At 39.0% G+C, this 19,995-nt stretch overlaps 2 protein-coding genes across 4 annotated transcripts; one reads left to right on the top strand and one right to left on the bottom strand.

Moving 5' to 3' along the window:
- Positions 1–1,782: 1,782 nt before the first annotated feature.
- LOC134003661 (protein phosphatase 1 regulatory subunit 1B-like) lies at positions 1,783–11,194 on the bottom strand. 3 transcript variants are annotated; one of them, XM_062442922.1, is made up of 5 exons: positions 10,856–11,194; positions 4,619–4,702; positions 4,178–4,253; positions 3,101–3,229; positions 1,783–2,965 (listed from the first exon to the last, which is right to left on the bottom strand). In XM_062442922.1, exons 1-5 carry the CDS (start codon positions 10,982–10,984, stop codon positions 2,841–2,843), a joined length of 543 nt encoding a protein of 180 aa, XP_062298906.1. In that variant the 5' UTR covers positions 10,985–11,194; the 3' UTR covers positions 1,783–2,840. The 3 variants fall into 3 exon arrangements, with proteins under 3 accessions (XP_062298906.1, XP_062298907.1, XP_062298908.1); XM_062442923.1 differs by having other exon boundaries at positions 3,107–3,229; XM_062442924.1 differs by having other exon boundaries at positions 3,137–3,229.
- Positions 11,195–15,851: 4,657 nt separating this feature from the next.
- On the top strand, positions 15,852–19,470 carry LOC134003595 (neurogenic differentiation factor 2-like). The gene is made up of 2 exons (XM_062442837.1): positions 15,852–15,976; positions 18,378–19,470. Exons 1-2 carry the CDS (start codon positions 15,852–15,854, stop codon positions 19,468–19,470), a joined length of 1,218 nt encoding a protein of 405 aa, XP_062298821.1.
- Positions 19,471–19,995: the final 525 nt, after the last annotated feature.

The following is a 19,995-nucleotide window of genomic DNA, read 5'->3' as shown; positions in this document are numbered from 1 at the left end:
TGTTATATGTGATTAAAGAAGCAATGGATGCTATAAAAAAAGCTGATTTTGTGTTTCCTTGTCTGATGTCATGTTGATATATAGCACTGCACAAAAGTTTTATGTAGTTTAGATGTTTATATTCTTATCCATTATGCAATACCATCAGAAAGATGCAACATGACAATGACTTCAAACATACAAACAGAATCATAAAGAATTATCTTCAATGACAAAAAGAACAAGGAGTCCTGCAATGGATGTCATGGCCCCTACAGAGCCCTGATCTCAACATCATGGAGTCAGTCAGGAATTACATGAAGAAACAGAAGCAACTGAGACACCTAAATCCAGAGAAAAACTGTGGCAACTTCTCCAAGATGCTTAGAACAACCAACTTGCCATGAAACTAAACTGAGTGCAAATGCAAAATGGTGCTGTTTTAAAAGCAAAGCATGGTTACACCAAATATTAGATTAGATAGACAACTTACTTTGCCTTTACTGTGCTTGGTACTAAGTAAATTAAATAATAGAAACTATTCATGGTATTACTTTTAAAAGCATCCTGACTTTAATTTTGGTGCCTAAACCATTTGTACAGTAAATCTGTTGTGAATATTGAGATAGATAGAGGCAGAAGATGGGTGGAAGCACGGTGCATTTCACAATACAGCTGTTTGGCAAATGCCCATAAAATCTTCCATCATTCCAAGTAATTTCAGGTGAATGGATTATTGTCTTTCTATGTTATCAAGTACTGAACACTGGGTGTCTTGTATATGACTACAAAATCACATCAAGGACCATAAATAGACCCATTAGTAAATAACAGTAGAAAAACCTGTGACTATTCTTGAATGATTATGAAATTACTACAACTGTAATTAACTCAGAGGCCCGCAGGGATGTCTGTGTACACACTACTGTTTTGGAGAGGCTGTGGCAGGCTCAGTTTTAAAGCTACTGAAGATACTGGCACTGGTACTGGTTATGGATACTGGTGATCATATGAAACTGGACAAACTTTAGCCAAACTAAATAACATGATGGAAACACTGGCATGGCCATTTTCAAAGGGGTCTCTCGACCTCTCACCTATACCTGATATCTGAATGTATATGTGTTCTATGTGTACCCAAGAGTCTCACCTCACCGACTTCATGCTAATCCCATGCATTTTTTGCATGTAGTATGAAAGTATGATCTTAAAAATGGTGAATATTTAGTTATATATTTCTATTTCTATTTGAATATTTCTGCATAAAGGGATCCCTAAACAATTTTGGAAATGCATGATTTTGGTATAAAGCTGAGACTTTCTGAACAGAAATGCTCGCCATCCAATCACCGAAAGATGCAATTCTCATAGTAATCTCCCCAAATGTTTTGATACCAAATCACAGTACACTTTTTTTTTGCACAAAATCTGCATAACAAATGGTATTCATCCCACAAAAAAAGGGGGGTGGGGGGGGGGGGGGGGGGGGGGGGTTCTTGGATTTTTCACACATTTGGGAATTCAGAACAAATAGTCTGTGTACATTAAAGATGGGGCAATAACAAAGATAAGTGACAAACCTTGTTCAATGTCCTCTAATCTAATAAAATTCTACATCTGTTCTTATTTGCTGCAACCACATACACATTGTCATATGTCCATATTACATCTTGACCTCTTGTGGTGTCTGAAACACCAAATAAAGCCTTTTGTCTTTCTTTTCTTAGACAAGAAATGTGATCAGAACGATATACATTCCTCCAGATTAACACTACAAACACCATACAAACACCAGTAGCCCATTATAATTATTTTATTAGCCATCAACACAAAACATTGTTTATATACAAGGTTAACAATGAATCTTCACACTTATCATTTGTATTATTTTGGAAAAATAGGTATGCTTTCAGTTCCCATCCAAAAATTCTGCCACCAAAAACAGATAATGCTTACTAATCAGCATTTTACAAAAATAACTTTCATATTGACCAACCAGAGAAACTGTGCTGCATTATTGTTATGAGTTGGATTACTATGATATGATTTAATCTGGTGTAGTGGGACCTAAACTGTGTTCAGATAGTCTGCAATCCATCCTCCTTCGATTTCCTTGACTTTGCACACAAACATCTACAAGGTTAAGGAAAGCAAAATGGAAGCTCTGATTTAAATGTGGAAGCAGCCCTATATGCACTGAATTATGTACCGGTTATTGTGTATACTTATTATATAATGTAATATAGTGTATGCTTTTTCACACTACAGGTTACACTAAAATGTCAAATATATTATCATAGGGTAGTGTCAAGTATGTTATTTGACCCTTTGCATCAAATGGATATCCTATCCTGAGCCATGTACATCTTTTGCTGTTTCTGATTGTTCTTGATGTGTGTTTTAGCACCAATGCAGTGCAATGCTTTGCACAAAATGTTCTTGCATGCATGCAGCAACCTGCCAAAGGAGCAAGTATCAGAATATGTGTTGATATCTTACAAACACACATGATGGCAAGAGAAGGTGCTATAGTTCTTAGCAGTTCTCATACTTTTTGTGCAGTGTCCTTGGCTGACTGGCCCTGGCTTCTGTGGCATGAGATGTGATTTTCTTCAAGTGTCAGGTTAAACTTTTCCTCACACCTGCTCATTAATATTCTGACCTTCCTCAATGCCCGTCTGTTTTGTTTTTTTCAAACACTTTCTTTTCCACATTCAACTTGCTTGTCGCATGCATGCACACATTCACAGGCCCAAATAACACACACTCATGTACACCCATGCACGCACACATATGGTCCATATGTGCCTTATGCAAACCAGATTCTCTCACTCTGTCTCCACTAGAGCCTTCTTCTTTTGTCATTCTCCCTTTCCTTTGTCTCCTTCTTTGACCGCTTCTTTAGCTCCAGGATGATCAGCACATCTGGTCAAACTGTCCGTTGAAGCAGGCAGATCCCTAAGTGGTTTGCTTTCTTTTCTTAGATCTGGCAAGAAATGATGTCATGGAAGAAAGTGTAAGCAACTTCTATGTATGCTACAAGTTCTAATATGGGGTAGAAAAATGGCACAATGTGACAAAGTGTCTGTTTATACAAGACTATACAAGAACTTCTGTCTACCTGTACCTGAAGCTGTCTGCTGGCTCTTTTTCTCACCTTCCTCCTCTTCCTCCCCAGAAGAGGGCTCCTCTTTGTCCACAGAGCTCATGTCTAAGGAGGAGAAGTGAGCCTGGGCCATCCTCTGCACAGCTGGAATCACAAATATACAGATTAAAAGAGCACTCCACCAATTTTACATGTAAAAGCCAGCTTGCATTTTAAGAAGAGCAGTACTTCCCAGCTGTGGCTCAGCAGAACTTTTCTAAAATCTAAAAATACAACCGGGTTATCTCAGGTTGGCCTTGGCAAATGCAAATCTTTCGTGAATATCCTGCTTTACTGTACAATTGAGGGATGTAGAGTGTGGAAGACATTCCAGATAGGTATGGTCTAATAAAAGACACACTTTAAAGATACTGGATCTCTCCTGCATCAATATTGAACTTTTATCTGTCTCTTATGAGTCCACCAATTTTATGGAGGTATAATTTAGATGCATATCAAACTGAATCCATCAAACAGCGCAATATTTGATATTGAAAAATGTGTTATAAATTAATACATGTCAACAATATGTAAGAAGAATAAATCACTGTATGATGAGTGGCAATTTAATGATTGCAAGGGTTAAGGTTAGGGGTCATAGTCATAGCAAGTCATAGTTCCCAGAAAACAAAAGTAAATAATGTAGTAAATATGCATATTCATAGTAACGAGTTTGTGCATTTTTATATTTGTGTGACTGTCTGTCGGTATGTGTGTGTGTGTATGTGAGACCATGCTGCAGCTGTGTGCCCTATTAATCCAGGATGATCCAGCATAGACTCACAGCTGTCTCTGCTCCTAATCCCACATAACACACACATTTACACACACACACACACACACACACACACACACACACACACACGCACGCACACACACACACACACATTTACGCTCTCACTATGGTTTTTGGATACACACGTATCACAAGCAGATATAGACCACATGGCAGTTGCCAGGAGCAGAATTAGGTCTCCCAAATTCAGTGTTTGTTACGTAAATGAAAACCCATGTGTGAATCAGATAAAAACACATCTGAGACCGTGCACTTGCCTTTGAGTGAGGGTGGCTGGTAGGTTGGTGTGTTAACCAGTTTGGCTTTTAAGACTCCATTTTCTCCCAGAACCCACTGCAGAAGTCGAACAATGAAATAATGAATTAAACTCAATGATATACAGTATGTGCAGGTAATACTATTTTACCAGTGGAGTTTGTTGAAATACTGTACACCAGCCTAAAGTCATATACCCTCAAATAGACTATGAAATGCAGTAAATTGCTATTATTTTGTTAAATTCAATGATGCAGACAAGCCTAACAGTGCTTCATTTACTGTCTCCTCTACAATATATAGTCTTGTTTTGATGCAAAGCGGTTAGTAATTCAACCCTTACTCATTCATGACGGACTGACACTAAATCATGTTCTAAAGAGTATCCGGGTGGATACTTTCCATGAAGTCCCAAATAGTCCACAGTACTGTAGGTGATCTACCTGGTGAGGCCCACTGTCTTCATCTGGTGACGGTGGGTCTGTCAGTCTGAAGAGAGTGGCGGGTGTCGGCCTCCGACGTCGAATCTTGACAAAAAGAGAGAGAAAGACTCAGCTAGTGTCGAACCATACTGTGCATATATTTGCATATGTGTTTTTCCTATGAAAGCCTCTATCACAAACAAGCCTATTCATAAAAAACAAGGAACAAGGTGTGAGGTGTTATTAAATACAATGGTGCAGCTGTGTGCTTCTTGATGATATGCATACAGAGGATTTATTTGTGACAAGTATACAATCAGTAATGTAAATCATCATGTAGCAACATTCACAAGGTTGTTGTGCAGATTGTTCCTGAAACAGGATTACAATTTGTCATAGATGGCAACTAGGTTAATTTGCTCATGATTTTACTGCATGTTCCCATTACTTGGTCATAATCATTTAGGTTTTTTCAAATGTGATGTCCAATGTGTAATTTTACTTTCAGATGCATGTTGACTTGAACTTAATTCCTCTTGGACAATGTGACATCTAACTGCTGAATCATACTAGTCTTGCCTTCAGTGATTGGTTTTAGGTATGTGTGTATCTAACTAATCTTGCAATTTTTCACTTGTTGCTTGAGTAAAATGAATATAAAGCCCTGTTTATATATAAAACATGGAGCAATAATTTCCAGTTGTTATTGCAGCCATTGTTATTACAAAAGTATACAACCAGATGTCTCCACAAACTATGTAGGTCACAAATATGAATTCCAATACATCTGTGTTCCAGTTGAAACATCATCGTTATGTATTGTTGTGCAATGTGCTGTGTTTATGCAATGTGTGAAGAATAGTGAGTCATAGACACCGGCAGCAGTAACGCAACCCATGAAAAATGTAACCTGAGCATCAGTCGGCCTGAGCAGCATCTGATATGAGGAAACTGTTTTTACACAACTTATCTTAACAATCACAGGGAATAGTAAATTAAGTAATTCAAAATCATTCTCAACTCTTCAACTTAACATTTGCAATTGAGTACTTCCATTTTATGCTATTTACACTTCTACTTTACAACTTTCAGAGGTAAATATTGTACTTTTTATTTTACTACATTCATTTTTAGTTTTCAATACAAAACAAACAATCAGTTTATAGTACAGTGTTACTGTTTGAAATGCCCCAAAGCATATAGTAGTTCAAATTAGCTTCATCTCAACTAACTAGCTGAATATTATTTTCATTTTCAATGAATCTGACGATTATTTTCTCATTTACTTGATTAATTGTTTTGTCTATCAAATATCAGAAAATTGTGAAAAACACCCATTATAATTTCTTATAGTTCACGTGGTGTCCTCAAATGTCTTGTTTTGTCTGATCAACGGTCCAAAATCTAAAGATATTCAATTCACTTTCATGTATATCACAGAAAAGTATTGAATACTCACATTTAAAAGGCTCAACTAGCTTATAATAATAATAATAATAATAATAATAATAATAATAATAATAATAATAATAATAATAATAATAATAATAATAATAATAATAATAATAATAACATTAAATTATCCAAATAGTTCCTGATTAATTTTCTGTTGATTGGCTAATCAATCAATTATTGCAACTGTAGACTTAAGAAAAAGCTTGGTGGTAATCATAAACATAGCTCAAGTTACAATTACTCATTTTCAGTATATAATGTGATAGCCAGACAAAAACATTTGATATACAGTATATGAAAAAAACATGGTTTTAAGATAATGTTATCGGGAAAGAAAAGTAAATGATCATGTTTCTGAACTGACACGGTAACTTGTGATTTAATTGTTCTTACAAACACACAACAGCGGAAATTTAATTCCCCCCCCTCCAAAAAACATAGGAATAAAACACCTGCCTCTGGCTAACAATACCTCAGAGTGTTATGAAATATACAATAGATTCATCGCTATTTCCATTTTGTAACGTGTTATGGTAATGCAACTGTTGTGAGATACGAGAGGCTGCCAAGCCAATCAGGGCTAAGAGTGTAGGCATGAAATGTGTGGGCAGTGTTCACTCTGGAGTAACTCTTACTGTTTTAGCTTCACTCTGCATGCTGGATTCATACATATTCATCATTTAGGCCATTGTGGGAGAAGAAATGTAAATATGAATTAAAAGGCATCCAATTAGAGGTTCAAAATGTGTCAACATGAACATTTCAGTGTGACAGCCCAATAAATATGAGCAGCGCCACACACAAAGAGGCAAAAAGACACACATCTCTTAGGGAAAAGAGTGTGCAGTCAAAGGACCAAACTGCAGGTTAAGCACCTGCCTGAGAGCCTTTTCAGAGTGTTTTGTTAGCACAGTTGCCAGGAGGTCAACCACCTAGGGATGATAGTATTTACATAAGGTTTTTGTTTTGCATGTCTGTGCCTGTAAATGCCTGTGGTAGCTCAGTGCAGCTGCAGTGGATGACTGGTTTCATTTGGCTGACATTATTGGTTGCTATTTATATCATTGACTAGCTGGTGGCATATCTGTTTTCCTGGTTTTATAAAAAGGTACATTGTATTACTTTACAACACAAGCATAAAGAAGGAGGTTGTTCCTTTAAGTACAGATAGTCATTACGTTTGCTTCATTTAGAACAACATACAAAAATAGGACACAGCCATGGGAATATTTAATAATAAGTGATATAAACTACTAACAATTTTTACCTATAATTAAAGAAGCATTCATTTTTCATGTGACACATGATGTAATGACAATTATTGGCGCCAGTTGCTAATAAGGCACTATCTGACCCTCCTTTAAATCTTGGCAAAGGTCATTGAATTTACGTGTTATTATCACCTCAAGCCCTCATTGAAACAACCTACACCATTATTGGTTACTTAAGTAGGTTGTGCATTTGCCGAAAATGTTTTATCCGACCAACTGATAAATAAAACTTGAAGACGTAATCCATTTTGGCGTGACGAGTCACACAACACCATGCTGTGGCCAGCATGAGTGAGGACAGATGGACCAAACGCTTGGCCAACTGTGCAAGTCTGATGTGTTTATAAATTCAGATTTTCTCCATCTTTTACCCCCAATTTGACAACATTTTAGCAAAATATGATAATAAAAAAAACATTACAAAAGCAGTGCGTTAGTTCTGTCTTTGTGGCTATGAAATAGGAATTCAGTGTAGTGCGAGCATTGTTAATCCCCCACCTCATTTTGGAAGGCAGGATGACCTTCACGGTTATATGATTCAACTTCAATACATTAATCTGGATGTTTATATTGCATGATGACAGCGCTGGGTAGGTACAGTGTCCCATGAGCCATTTATACTGAAATAACCTATCCACAGACAATTAAGAATATGCAGAATAAATCCCCTTTTTCTGTTCAGTGCTTTCAATTTATTCTGTGAATAATCCTTTGTAGAGCTTGATTTGGTCATGATGTACTCAAGAAAAGATAAATCATGCCCACTATTGCCATTTGACATTTTGTTTTCCAATGAAGAAATTCTAACATAACATCTGATTTGAAATGGAATACAGATAAAACAGATGGCTGCACACATACATACTGTGATTTGGATGTGTTTTTTTCACCTGCAATTCATGACTGGCCATCATTAATGTGCCATCATTCCAGTTTGTGAATGGGAATAATGAGTTAACAAGATATGAAGTGTGGATTTGTTGAATTAGACTCTTCGGAGTTTAGTGTTCTCAGCTCTACTGTGGGGAAAATGTTTTTGGCATGAGCTGTCCTTGCCCTTGATTTAGGCCTCAGTCATCCACAGCTAATCTCTTCAGTTTTAATCAGTTGTCTCCTCGGATAATGATTTCTCTCCCTTTCCTTTTCTCACATGCCTTCTGTTATCCTTCAGTTATGTTTCTCATTTTTTCCTTCTTCACACTGCTATTATTTTTCTCTTCCCTCTCTCTCTTACCTCTCTGCATGTCTGCTTGTCCATGCTGTTGCTTGCAATGCTTGCCATTTTAATACTAATGCTCTGTCTGTGTTTAGAAAATGCTGTAAACAAGCATTTGCCTAACCCTCACACACACACACCATGTAGACTGCTGTTGGCTGGTCCCCCTGAAACTCACACAGGTAACAGTCAGCAAGACGAGACATCCTCCACTAAACCTCACAGGGCTTTTCTGAGATGACTAGTGATGTGGCAATGACCTTTTGGCACTTAAAGTGGCCTTGATGTGCATGTTTTGAACAGTCAGCCCTGAAAAAATCATTCATTAACTGAATCTTTGGAATCTTCGTCGTGGTAGGCGGATATGTCTATTTCAGGGCAGGTGGCAGCAGTAGCCTAAAGGCAAGTGACAAGTGCATGTGTGACCAGAAAGTTAAATCTGCAGTATGGTGTGGGAAAATTACCAAGTGAACAAGAAATGGTCTCCAGGTCCTTTGAACCAAGACCTATTCCCAGAACTAACAACTACATGCTGAAGTCAATTATACAAAGAGCAGAAATAGAAACGTGTCCATGTACCAAGACATTATGCATTGAGTCCTTTGCAGGTGATGGTTTGCTGGTATTATAAAGATTGCAGAAATCTTAAAACACCAGCTGATTGTTCTCCATAACAATTATTAGCAAAAGATTATCCTTGGCAATCCGATCTCCTGTTTATGGTAATACATGAGTGTTAGGGATGCTTTGGTGGCTATAAGAGGACATATCTTAATACGTCTTATGATGCAATAACCTTGCAACCTTTTGTGTGCTTTACCAGGGAATACTTCTTTTTGCTTTATTTTCATTAAAACCATGGTGGAGGTTTATGGTAATCTTACTTGGTCCTGAGCCAGCAAATTGCCAGGGCATCTTATAGGGACAACTGACTCAGCTTTTGTTCTCATGTGATGCTTTCATTGAGCATTTATAGGTTAAGATTTATGATGGGAATGGGTCTAAATAATAAAAAAAAAAAAACTATGGCAGTAACGAGCAGTCTGCATATGTTATTATTAGAAATAATGTAAAACTTCCCTGGATAACTTGCTTGAGTAAAGTACCTTATTACCATAAGAAAAAAATAATTAAGTACCCAGATCAGTGAGTTGTTTTAGGCCAAACAGTGTTCAGACGTGTTTCATAAGGAACATGCTGGCATTTCCATGGGATTGCTTAGAAAAGCAAAGACGGAACGAATGGGTAAAGAATCTAGTTCAAAACTCTGGAGACTGCAAGTTGGGCTGTAAACAACAGATGTGTGAGAAATATTTGAGTTTGTATATTATTGATTTATTCATTTATTTGTACATACCAGGCTGATCCAAGCTCTCCATGCAGATGCCCCATGAAATCGTGAAAATCCTCTACTGGGAAGAGACAAGCATTCTTGACATTGAACCTGCTTTCCAGTGAGATTTCCCAGCAGCGTGTCATTAAGACAAGAATGTGTTTTGTATTAAAAGCAGAAGAAGTGGGTATTAAATCTGCATAAAGCATCATTTGGCTGGTCTGCTTCCACTCCAAACTCTGACATAGTTTCAATCTAAACCAGTCAGTATGTTTTGCCTTTGTTTGCTTTAGGATGTTTCAGCATAAACTACAGAAAACTCACTTACGCTTTATAGATATTTTACATACACCACCGCCACCACCACCATTTGACTTATAGTGTGATCTGCTACATTTTGTTTCACACATGAAGTATAAGTGCATTATTGCTCAGGTACATAATCTCATTCTTAATACTACTAACAATGCTGTATCCCTCGCTTCTCCGAGGCTGCACAGCTCAGCTTAATCCCAGTGCTGCCCATACTCTGCTGCCCACAGAGTAATACGCAACATCAAAAATACAGAGTTCTACAAAGTCGTGCTAGACTGGTTATGTAACTGTCTGTCAACCTCAGTGGGAAGACAGAGAGGAGGGCAACACTCTTGGCATGCATGTTTAATCATTTGCATTATCAATATTGCAGAACACTTATTAGAACACCACGTGGATGCAGTGCTTTAAAAGTCAATTAACAGTAACATAAATCTGCACTTGAACCTCACAAAAGTCTTCAAGTTAATGTGTTTAGTTCTTTCATTTTTACGATGCAAAAGGCATTACTTGTTCAAATTCTCTTTATGACCCAGATTTGACCTCCTTACCACACACGCACGCACGCACGTACGAACGCACATGCACATCACTGCCACAACCACTATCATCATCATCATCATCATCATCATCAATGTATGCTCCACACTACACCCCCTGGCTCTCACCATCTCCACCTGTCGCGGGTCCAGCTGAATGGGCACTGAGGAAGGCACCGAGAACTGGATCTTCCTCCTCGCGTCCTTGTCTGCCTCTCGCTCCATCACCTCCGTCTCTGCGGGCAGCAGCGGGTCCATGGCATCCAACCTGTCACCTCCACAGCCAAAAGCTCACAGATGTCCCACTAAAAAGTCCAGTCCGGAGTCAGTTCCGATGTGACTGCCTGTGTTAGCCGTATCACTACCCAAATGGTAATTTATGGTAATTTAGATGTAAGTTGGCATCTTTTTGTCCCAGGAGTCCTCTTCTAGTCTTTTTGGAGTCTTGAGTTGCGTTTGTCAGCTTTGCTCTTCTCCTCCTCCTTCTCTCTCTCTCTCTCACTGTGTGTTCATTTCTCTCGCTCACTCTGTCTATAATACGGACCTGCGCTGTGTGATGAGGAGAGGAGGGGAGTGAAGGTGGGGAGAGCGTAGTGTGGCTTTATGGTGCTTTCCAGTCGGAAACATGGTAGTTTAAAAGTGGACCAGGAAGCAATTTCCCCTGAGATCGGTTGGAAACAGTGGTGGAAGTAAAAGTACATGAGTATTAGCAGCAAAATGTACTTAAAACACTAAGTAGTGGTTTGGTCCCTGTGACTGATATAGTATTATATATGACATCATTAGATTATTAATATTGAAGTTTGCATTTCATTATTGTAGCTGCTAGGTAGAGCTAGTTTGAACTACTTTATATCAAACAGGTATCTCCCCATCCGAAAAGTGAAGCCTTATACCGGCATTCTCTCTAATGGCCAGCAGGGGGGGACTCCACTGGTCTCAAAAAGAAGTTTGCTTAAACTTATAAGAAAATCTTAATTGATTTATTACCCAGGTAGACCGTTTCCTATCGAATTTATAGTCGTATAATCGCTAGCTTAAAGTCTTATTTAATACAGCATGATGTTGATTTTCTAAATTATGATCCAGAATAAAATAGATGATAAAGCAGCATGCCATGGGGTGTGGCTACCTTGTGAATGACAAGTCGTTACGTAAGGTAACTATGGTGTAAGTTTCACAGAGGCATTCGCAGTGTATATTCAGTTCATGAAAGTTAACTGTAACATTTTGGTCGCCTAAAACAGTTTTGTTCAGTGATTGGATTTATTAAAAGACCCTCTAGCATCAGCATCAGCATTATCACATAAACTATACTGTGTTAACTATAAATGTAATGGAGTGGAAAGTACAATATTTCCCTCTGAAATTAGTGGAGTGAAAATATATAGTAGCATCAAAAGGAAATGCTCAAGTCAACTACAGTAAATGTACTTAGGCTGGAAATAAAATGTAAACTGTTGCAATGCCTTCCGTGTCACACAAATTCAAAACATGCTCTGTGAATCATAATGATTTCATTTTTATAAAGATGAAAAACTGAAAATAACAGTTAAGATCATATTTAAAAAATGTACACAGCAATTAAAGGCAATAGTGAGTTAAACTGAACCAAGATTAACCACCAACCAGTATTACAATAACAACAGGATCTACTATATTTTATTGTACATTTTGGCTGTTGTTGATATTCCTGCAACCAGTGAGGTGAATGTGGGGATGGAGGGTAAAGCTAAATTGCATTGCTATAAGTGAGACTATTTTAGAATAAATGATACATGTGCAGTTTGTGGTGAGGACCTGAAAAACTCAACTTGAGTCTTTGTGAAATGTGTTTATGCAAACAACAACAAAGAGTTCTTTTATTTTCTTATTAGTGTTTCTCAGAATAGGGCCAAAACATTATTATTCTTTTTCCAATGGCTATAATATGAATTGTAAATATAGAGGCACTGTAGTCATTTGGGAAATAAGTTGCCATGGTAATGATTTCTCTTCACATTGCTGAGAGTTTGTAGTAGAGTAACCGCAGTGTGTGTGTGTGTGTGTGTGTGTGTGTGTGTGTGTGTGTGTGTGTGTGTGTGTGTGTGTGTGTGTGTGTGTGTGTGTGTGTGTGTGTGTGTGTGTGTGTGTGTGTGTGATATCTAAATGTATCGTAACCTGTAAATGTATAACAGATGGTGATAGATAGAAGAGAGTGGAGTGGAGCTATGCATGGTTTATGGATTTATCAAATAATGTTGGATGGCCTAAATTAAAAATCATTAGATGTCAATACAACAATATGATGGAGACTCCTGACCTGACAGAAATCTGCACAACCTAAAATGAACCATGAACAATGATCCATTAATTCATTTAATAGCTTAATAATGTTGCAACTCTACTGTGCATTGAGGAAAGGGAGGGAGGGAACAGGATGAGGTGACATATGGCAAGATCAACAGATGGAAACACAGAACAGCAGGTAACATGTTTGTGTGTGAGGAAAGAGAAGGATGCCCTCATTTGTGACTGTGTTGTGCTCCCAATGGAGAGAGAGTTTCACTGATTCTTATCAGGCTAACTGTTCATTAAACTTTCACTCAGATCCGAAGCAGTTTGAGGGGAAAAGCGGTCCGTCCTGTGACCAAAAGATCCCAAGTGTGATCACTGATCCCACAAGAGATTCATCCTGTACCGAAGTGAACTTGAGAAGAGCTCTGCAGGAAGAGGTGATGCTGACATTAGACTTGCAGGGCTTCAGATAAAAAGTAAAACTTCCTCTTCGAGAATTCAAACACAGCACCTCTGTAGTATAGTTCAGCTGATGTCCTTGCAAAATGAACAGACAGGCTCTTTTTCAGTATTAAGTATCACGCCAGAAACTGTGTGCCATATGAAGAGTTAGTACCTGTTAGTTTCAAAAAAGAAAAGAGGTTTTAAACATACAACATCACATGTATGTTATAATCACTCATGTAGTATTAACATGCACAGAGCTGCAGAGTAATAATCTATAGGCTTATAGTGTGAGGACCACAAAAGGCTATTGTGAAGTGTAATCCATTAGTGTTTCTATCAATAATGTGAGTGTTGCAGTCTGAGATGGTGTTTGTTTGGTTGGTTTCATATTACCACTAGGAGGTGCCAATAGTCCCTTGTGAATAATTTCTGTAGTATGAGTATGATCAGAAACATTGTGCAAATTATTTTATCAAAAATATACATACATTTAGCAAGTTAATAGTGAAAGTATGAAATGTTCAGAAAATTCAATCCAATCAGAATAACTCAAATTATATTAAAACATTCAAATGGGATAATGAAAGATAATAATCATTCAAATAACTATATATTAATATGTTTAACACCTCATGACACATGATTATCACACACTCTGATTATCTATAATCAGCAAATACAATATCTACAACACAATAGAAAGTATCCCTCTAAATTGTAATTGTGTTGGATGTTGGGGATAAAAAAAAGACATGCAACCATTTAGAGCTTTTTTTCCCCTAGACAGTCATGCACTTGCTTTTAATTACCAGTAGATGTCACCCACTTATAACTGGAAATAGTACATTCACTGAGAATCCTGCTCTTGTGTGAATTCAACCAAACACTTGACAGATAATGTATGAAGAACAGTGTTCATTTGAAATAACCTACAAATTACAGAGCAAGCTGTTGTTCGGTTGCTATGATATCAAGTGTATGTTTGGCTTTTCCTGCTTTTCCCTTTTCAAATAAATAACACAAAAGCAATACAAATAAAACAAATAAATGATCCAGACTTTTCTGTTATGTTAAATTGTTTAATGTCATTGGAATTTATGGGAGAAAAAAATCTGTTTTTATCACTGTAATGTTTCATTCAATGGTGAGAGACAGTTTATAGGTTATCAGATATTGCTTCATGGTCAAATAATAAAATAATGCAAAAACATCAAACACAAGGGAAAAAATCATCAAAATGAGAATGAAAATTATTGTTTTATTGGGAAACAGAGGTCTTTGGTAAATGCATTATAGTCAAATGTCAATGTATTGTTTAGTAAGGAGGAATGTCTTTTTATGTTTTATGAAATGTAAATTACATGCTCACTTATTGCCATTTATTGCCCTAAAATGCATATCATGTACATCAGCAGCAATTTTATTCATTCATTCTGTATTTATACATAGTAAAGAATCCAGTATATTCTCTAAGCATTTGGCGATATTCATTTTTTTAAAACTAAATAACTGAACGTCTATATCTTGTTGCAGTCTATACATTTGTGCCTACGGGATTATAACACAGGGGCACCATGTTGGGGTGTGACCTCAGTTATAGGACTGGACAGCCATGAAATACTGAGATCTAGTCATTCATACACATTTTTCCTTCCACTTAATGGAGAATGTGAGCAGGGCAAACTGCAACCCACCACCATTATGATGATGAGGATAAGCCTTCCTCTTCTATATTTTACATTCTTATTTCTCTCTGTCCCTCGCTCTCGTCCTGCCCCGTCCCCTCTCTGCAATCTGTGCCTCTGCCACCTTTGGCACCAGCCTGCCCACCAGCACCTGTGCCAAGCCTGGCAACCCAAACCAAGACGCTCTGCTTAGCTCAGTTCAATTGACTCGTTTAGGCAATTGCACCCTGACTCTGATCTTTATGGCGGGTACCTTATTCATCCCAAGCCTTTGTGTGAATGTTATCTGTCTTGTGAATTTCCTTTTTTTTTTTGGAAGCTTGGTCTTGTAAAAATGTTCTATGGGGATTTATAGTTATTCCTGTGTGTGTGTTTATGTTTATTTCTAATTGTGCCACTAAAATGTTCCCATAGGGCTTATTATTTATATTAATCATCTTTTTCTTACTCCACAAAATCATTAGCCTATAAGTAATCCTATAACAATCCTAGAGGGGTGCTCTCCTTCAATATATGAGTGATATCATTCTGAAATTTATCATTATAGGATTACTATAATTATTTCTCATAAGGGGATTGTTTTTGTAAACATCCTATAAGAGATTAACCCCGTTTTTCCCAAAGATGGAGACTAACAGAAGCGGTTTGAATCCAGTGCGGGGTGTTTTTTGTGCCATTCACTCCTTATTCCATTTTCTCTTTCAGCTCGGTGACAGATGGCGAGTCCCTCTCCCCCAGGGGAAGCCAGTCTCTGTGAATGCGGCCGCATGTCAATCACCGGCTCTCATGTGATGGCTCTTGCCAATGACGTGCCAGCCATATGGGCCTGGCATCAGAGCTGGTATGTAACCCACCCAGTCCTGCCTCTGAGGTGCCACACGGTTCCCTCCACGCGTTTGGGCTGGGGATAGCAGCAGCAGCAGCAGCAGCAGCATCAGACAGACAAGAGAGAGATAGAGAGAGCAAGGAGAAAGAGAGAGAGAGAGAGAGAGAGAAAGAGAGAGAGAGAGAGAGAGAGAGAGAGAGAGAGAGAGAGAGAGAGAGAGAGAGAGAGAGAGAGAGAGAGAGAGAGAGAGAGGGAGAGGGGGGGGGTGAGAGCAGAACACAGCGCCTCGCCTGCAGAAGCATCCGTGCAAGGCGTGTGGATGCGATACCCACCCGGAGAGAAATGGTGTAAACAAACCCGCTTTGCCCCATCACTGAGCTCCACCGCGGAGGTAGGTTTCCAATCAATGTTAGACTATCCGATTGATTTCTGTCTTTTTTGTAATGCCTGTTGTACTGTGAAGGAAGAATTAGACTGTCACATTATTATATCCCTCCTATTTAAAAAAATATATATATATATTTTTCTCACATGAGACGTGAGCTGATAGGATTTAAATCTCCTCTTCAGTCTCTTTATCGCTTGCTCCCATCGAAGGTATAGATCCACTTGCGTTTAAATTGATAGGTTAGTGAATCCACAAATCAACATCGATCCCAAAGACATCCTACTAGAGACTTTCGTACATTCATAATTTGCATTGTAGGCCTATTCATTTCTTAAGAGCAATTTGAGTGTGTAAAGTAAAAAAACAAAAACTGAATTAGATTTGAGTAGAATACCTAAAGAGGGTGTGTGTGTGTGTGTGTGTGTGTGTGTGTGTGTGTGTGTGTGTGTGTGTGTGTGTGTGTGTGTGTGTGTGTGTGTGTGTGTGTGTTCCTGCACGACGCGCCTCAGAGCTCTGTGGGGGTAGAAATCTCCACAGAGATACGCAGGCTAATTGACAAGGTATTGGTTGGCATTAATTACATTGTGCTTACAAGATTAGAAAAAAAAAAAAAAAACGTCCTTGGGCTCCACAAGCACAGCTGATACTCGGCACGTAGGTTTATGAGAGATTATAAATTGTATATTGATTTAAATGTTCACTTTACATAACGAGCCTAAATGTATTTCTTGGTGAGTATTACCAATACATTAAAGAGGTGGAGCTACTTTAATGGCCTTACTAATTATGACCACAAACAAATAGCCAAATTATTACGGTCAAATATTTAATTAATTATTTGTCGTTAAATCCTGGCCCTTGACACTAACAGCTTTGATTAACCTATAAACCCTCTGAATCTTTTTTAATGAAGGGGGAAAAATACGTCAATATCTAAAACACAATCTGGGGCTTTCTTACATGTACGCCACTGAATTAACAGCCGGAAATAACCACAGATTTATTTCAGGGAAGAAAATGTCAGATAATGATTTTGCTGTGTTGGTAAAAATGGGGTTCATGGACCCGTAGATGGCTCATGGGGACGCTGCAGGTGGTCTTATATGAAAAATATATTTCAGTGTGTTTATTTTTATTCACTTTCTGACAAACACTACCTTGATGTGCAATTGTGTGGATATATTCATGACATAAATATCCTCAATTAAATTAAAACTTACTCAATTGGGTTGTATAAAAACTATATAGGCTTTATATTCAGACACGTGAAAATGTTTGGGACCTTGTCGTCCAGTGTGCGGCCTGGCTGCGCTAGAATTCCTCTAGATTGGTAATTTATTGGACAGAGGAGGAAGAGGCGACCCGCACCCTAATGTGTCCCTTGGGGACCTGCTGAAGCAGGCCAGCACCGCTTACTGTGGCGAACTGCTGGAGGGGACAGATCGAGGCACATGTGGAAACCGATGGTGTGGCTCAGGCTGTTGCTTTTTGGCCTTAAAATAATCCGTTTTATCGAACATTTTAAAGGATGTTCAGACATTTTCACATGAACCAGTGGGGCCATATAAAACCTGGGGAAACACCTGCAAACCACAACAAATTTAGCCCATTATTAATTATTTGGATTGAACCTATTTTAGGGTAAGGTGGCATCATTTTTCCTTTATATCCTTTAGAAATATTTCAGACATTTATTGTCTGTAGCCGTTTTTATTCTTTTGAGCATAGTGTTGGGCCTTTTCGACCTGCCTTTCCTTAAAACTGAAAGAAAGTTCGCTTGTATGTTTCTTGTACAACTTAATTAAAGATTATAAAACAGGGATATCACCTGTCATTGAAAATGTTACGATGCTAGACTATCATAGATAAATAAAATGCACGATAAAATAAGTACAGGCCTTACATTACGTGGACAACCTTACCTTCACTGTGTGTGAAACATTTATGAGCTCAGTGAGGCAGGTTCACCTGGGGGTGCTGAAACAGCAGCAGGCACAACAACTCAAGTGTTGACTGTCTCTCTTGCAGGTTGCTTGCTACAATGTTGAGCCGTCTATTCAGCGAGGTGCTGCCGGACGTCCAGAGGCTCGCTGCTGACTGGGTGAAGGACAATGAGAGCGAGGACGACAAGAACAAGGACGGAGATCACGATAACTGTCACCTCGAGGATGACGACCTGGACGAGCCGCTGGAAGGCAGCAGTCGAGCAGAGTCTGAAATGGCAGGTGATGATGATGATGATGATGACGATGATGAGGCCGAGGAAGAGGATTGCGGGGATGAAAACAGTGGAGACAAACCCAAGAAACGCGGCCCAAAGAAACGCAAGATGACGCCGGCGCGCGCGGAGCGCTCTAAAGTCCGTCGAATGAAGGCCAACGCGCGGGAGCGCACGCGCATGCATGACTTGAATTCTGCGCTGGACAATCTGCGCAAAGTGGTGCCGTGCTACTCTAAAACGCAGAAACTATCCAAGATAGAGACTCTGAGACTGGCCAAGAATTACATATTAGCGCTTGGAGAGATTTTACGCAACGGGAAACGTCCTGATGTGGTGGCCTACGTGCAGATGTTGTGTAAAGGCCTGTCCCAGCCCACTACCAACCTGGTGGCAGGCTGCCTGCAGCTTAACACCAGGAACTTCCTGACTGAACCGTGTTCAGACGGATCTCGGTTCCACATGCCCAGCTCTCCTTTCTCCGTCCACCCTTACTCCTATCGGTGTTCTCGCATCGCCAGTCCCCATTACCAGCCCGGCACCGGTGGGCTCAATGTGCGGGGTCAATACGGCTCTGGGTACGAGGGAGTGTACCCGCCGGGCGGTACGTCCCCTGACTACAACAGTCCGGACTACGAAGGCCAGCAGAGCCCGCCCGTCTGCCTAAATGGAGGGTTGTCCGGGAGGCAGCAAGAGTCATCTGAGACGGACAGGAACTATCATTACTCTATGCATTACTCCGGACTGACCACGTCTCGACCCAGCCACAGCATACCCTTTGGCCCCTCGGGAGCGCGCAGCAGTGGTGCGCACTCGGAAAACATTCCACCGTTCCACGACGTGCACTTGCACCATGACAGGGCGCCCCCATATGAGGACCTCAATGCTTTTTTCCACAACTGAGCCCCTGCACTGGTCCAGATAGGTTTATTGACCTTATAATGACAATCCTATAACGTGTAATATTGTTTTGGGAACAAAGAGGAGCTTCAAAAAGGATGAGAGATAGAAGAGTCCTCTGATAACCTTCTGTATTCTTACTGATGTCATCCCTACTGTTGTACATTCAATCACAGTGTGTCCAGTATTATCCTGTATGCAGAATGAGAGCAAATGACATAAACGATGTATAGGCCTACAAAAACATGTTATGACACAAGCAACAGAAATAAAAAAAATGTTTTATAATTGTCTGATATGATCAAACAACAAATCTTCTTCTGAACACCAGGGGACCTTGCACTCTGGGACTGTGAGGGTTTTTATTAAATTATCCTATAAATAAAATCTGGAAAATTAAAAAATGCTCATTTGAAAATCATATCTGAAATGTTAGGCTCTATATTCTGCCTTGTTTTGGTGAATTTGTCATCAACATTTAAATATTTCAAGTTATTTCTTAACTTTAAACATTGAAATTTGTAACAT

Source organism: Scomber scombrus, chromosome 21 (assembly GCF_963691925.1).
Source record: "Scomber scombrus chromosome 21, fScoSco1.1, whole genome shotgun sequence".
Taxonomy (NCBI): domain Eukaryota; kingdom Metazoa; phylum Chordata; class Actinopteri; order Scombriformes; family Scombridae; genus Scomber; species Scomber scombrus.
Note: the sequence above shows the minus strand (reverse complement) of the source record. Positions and strands in the feature narration are given on the sequence as shown.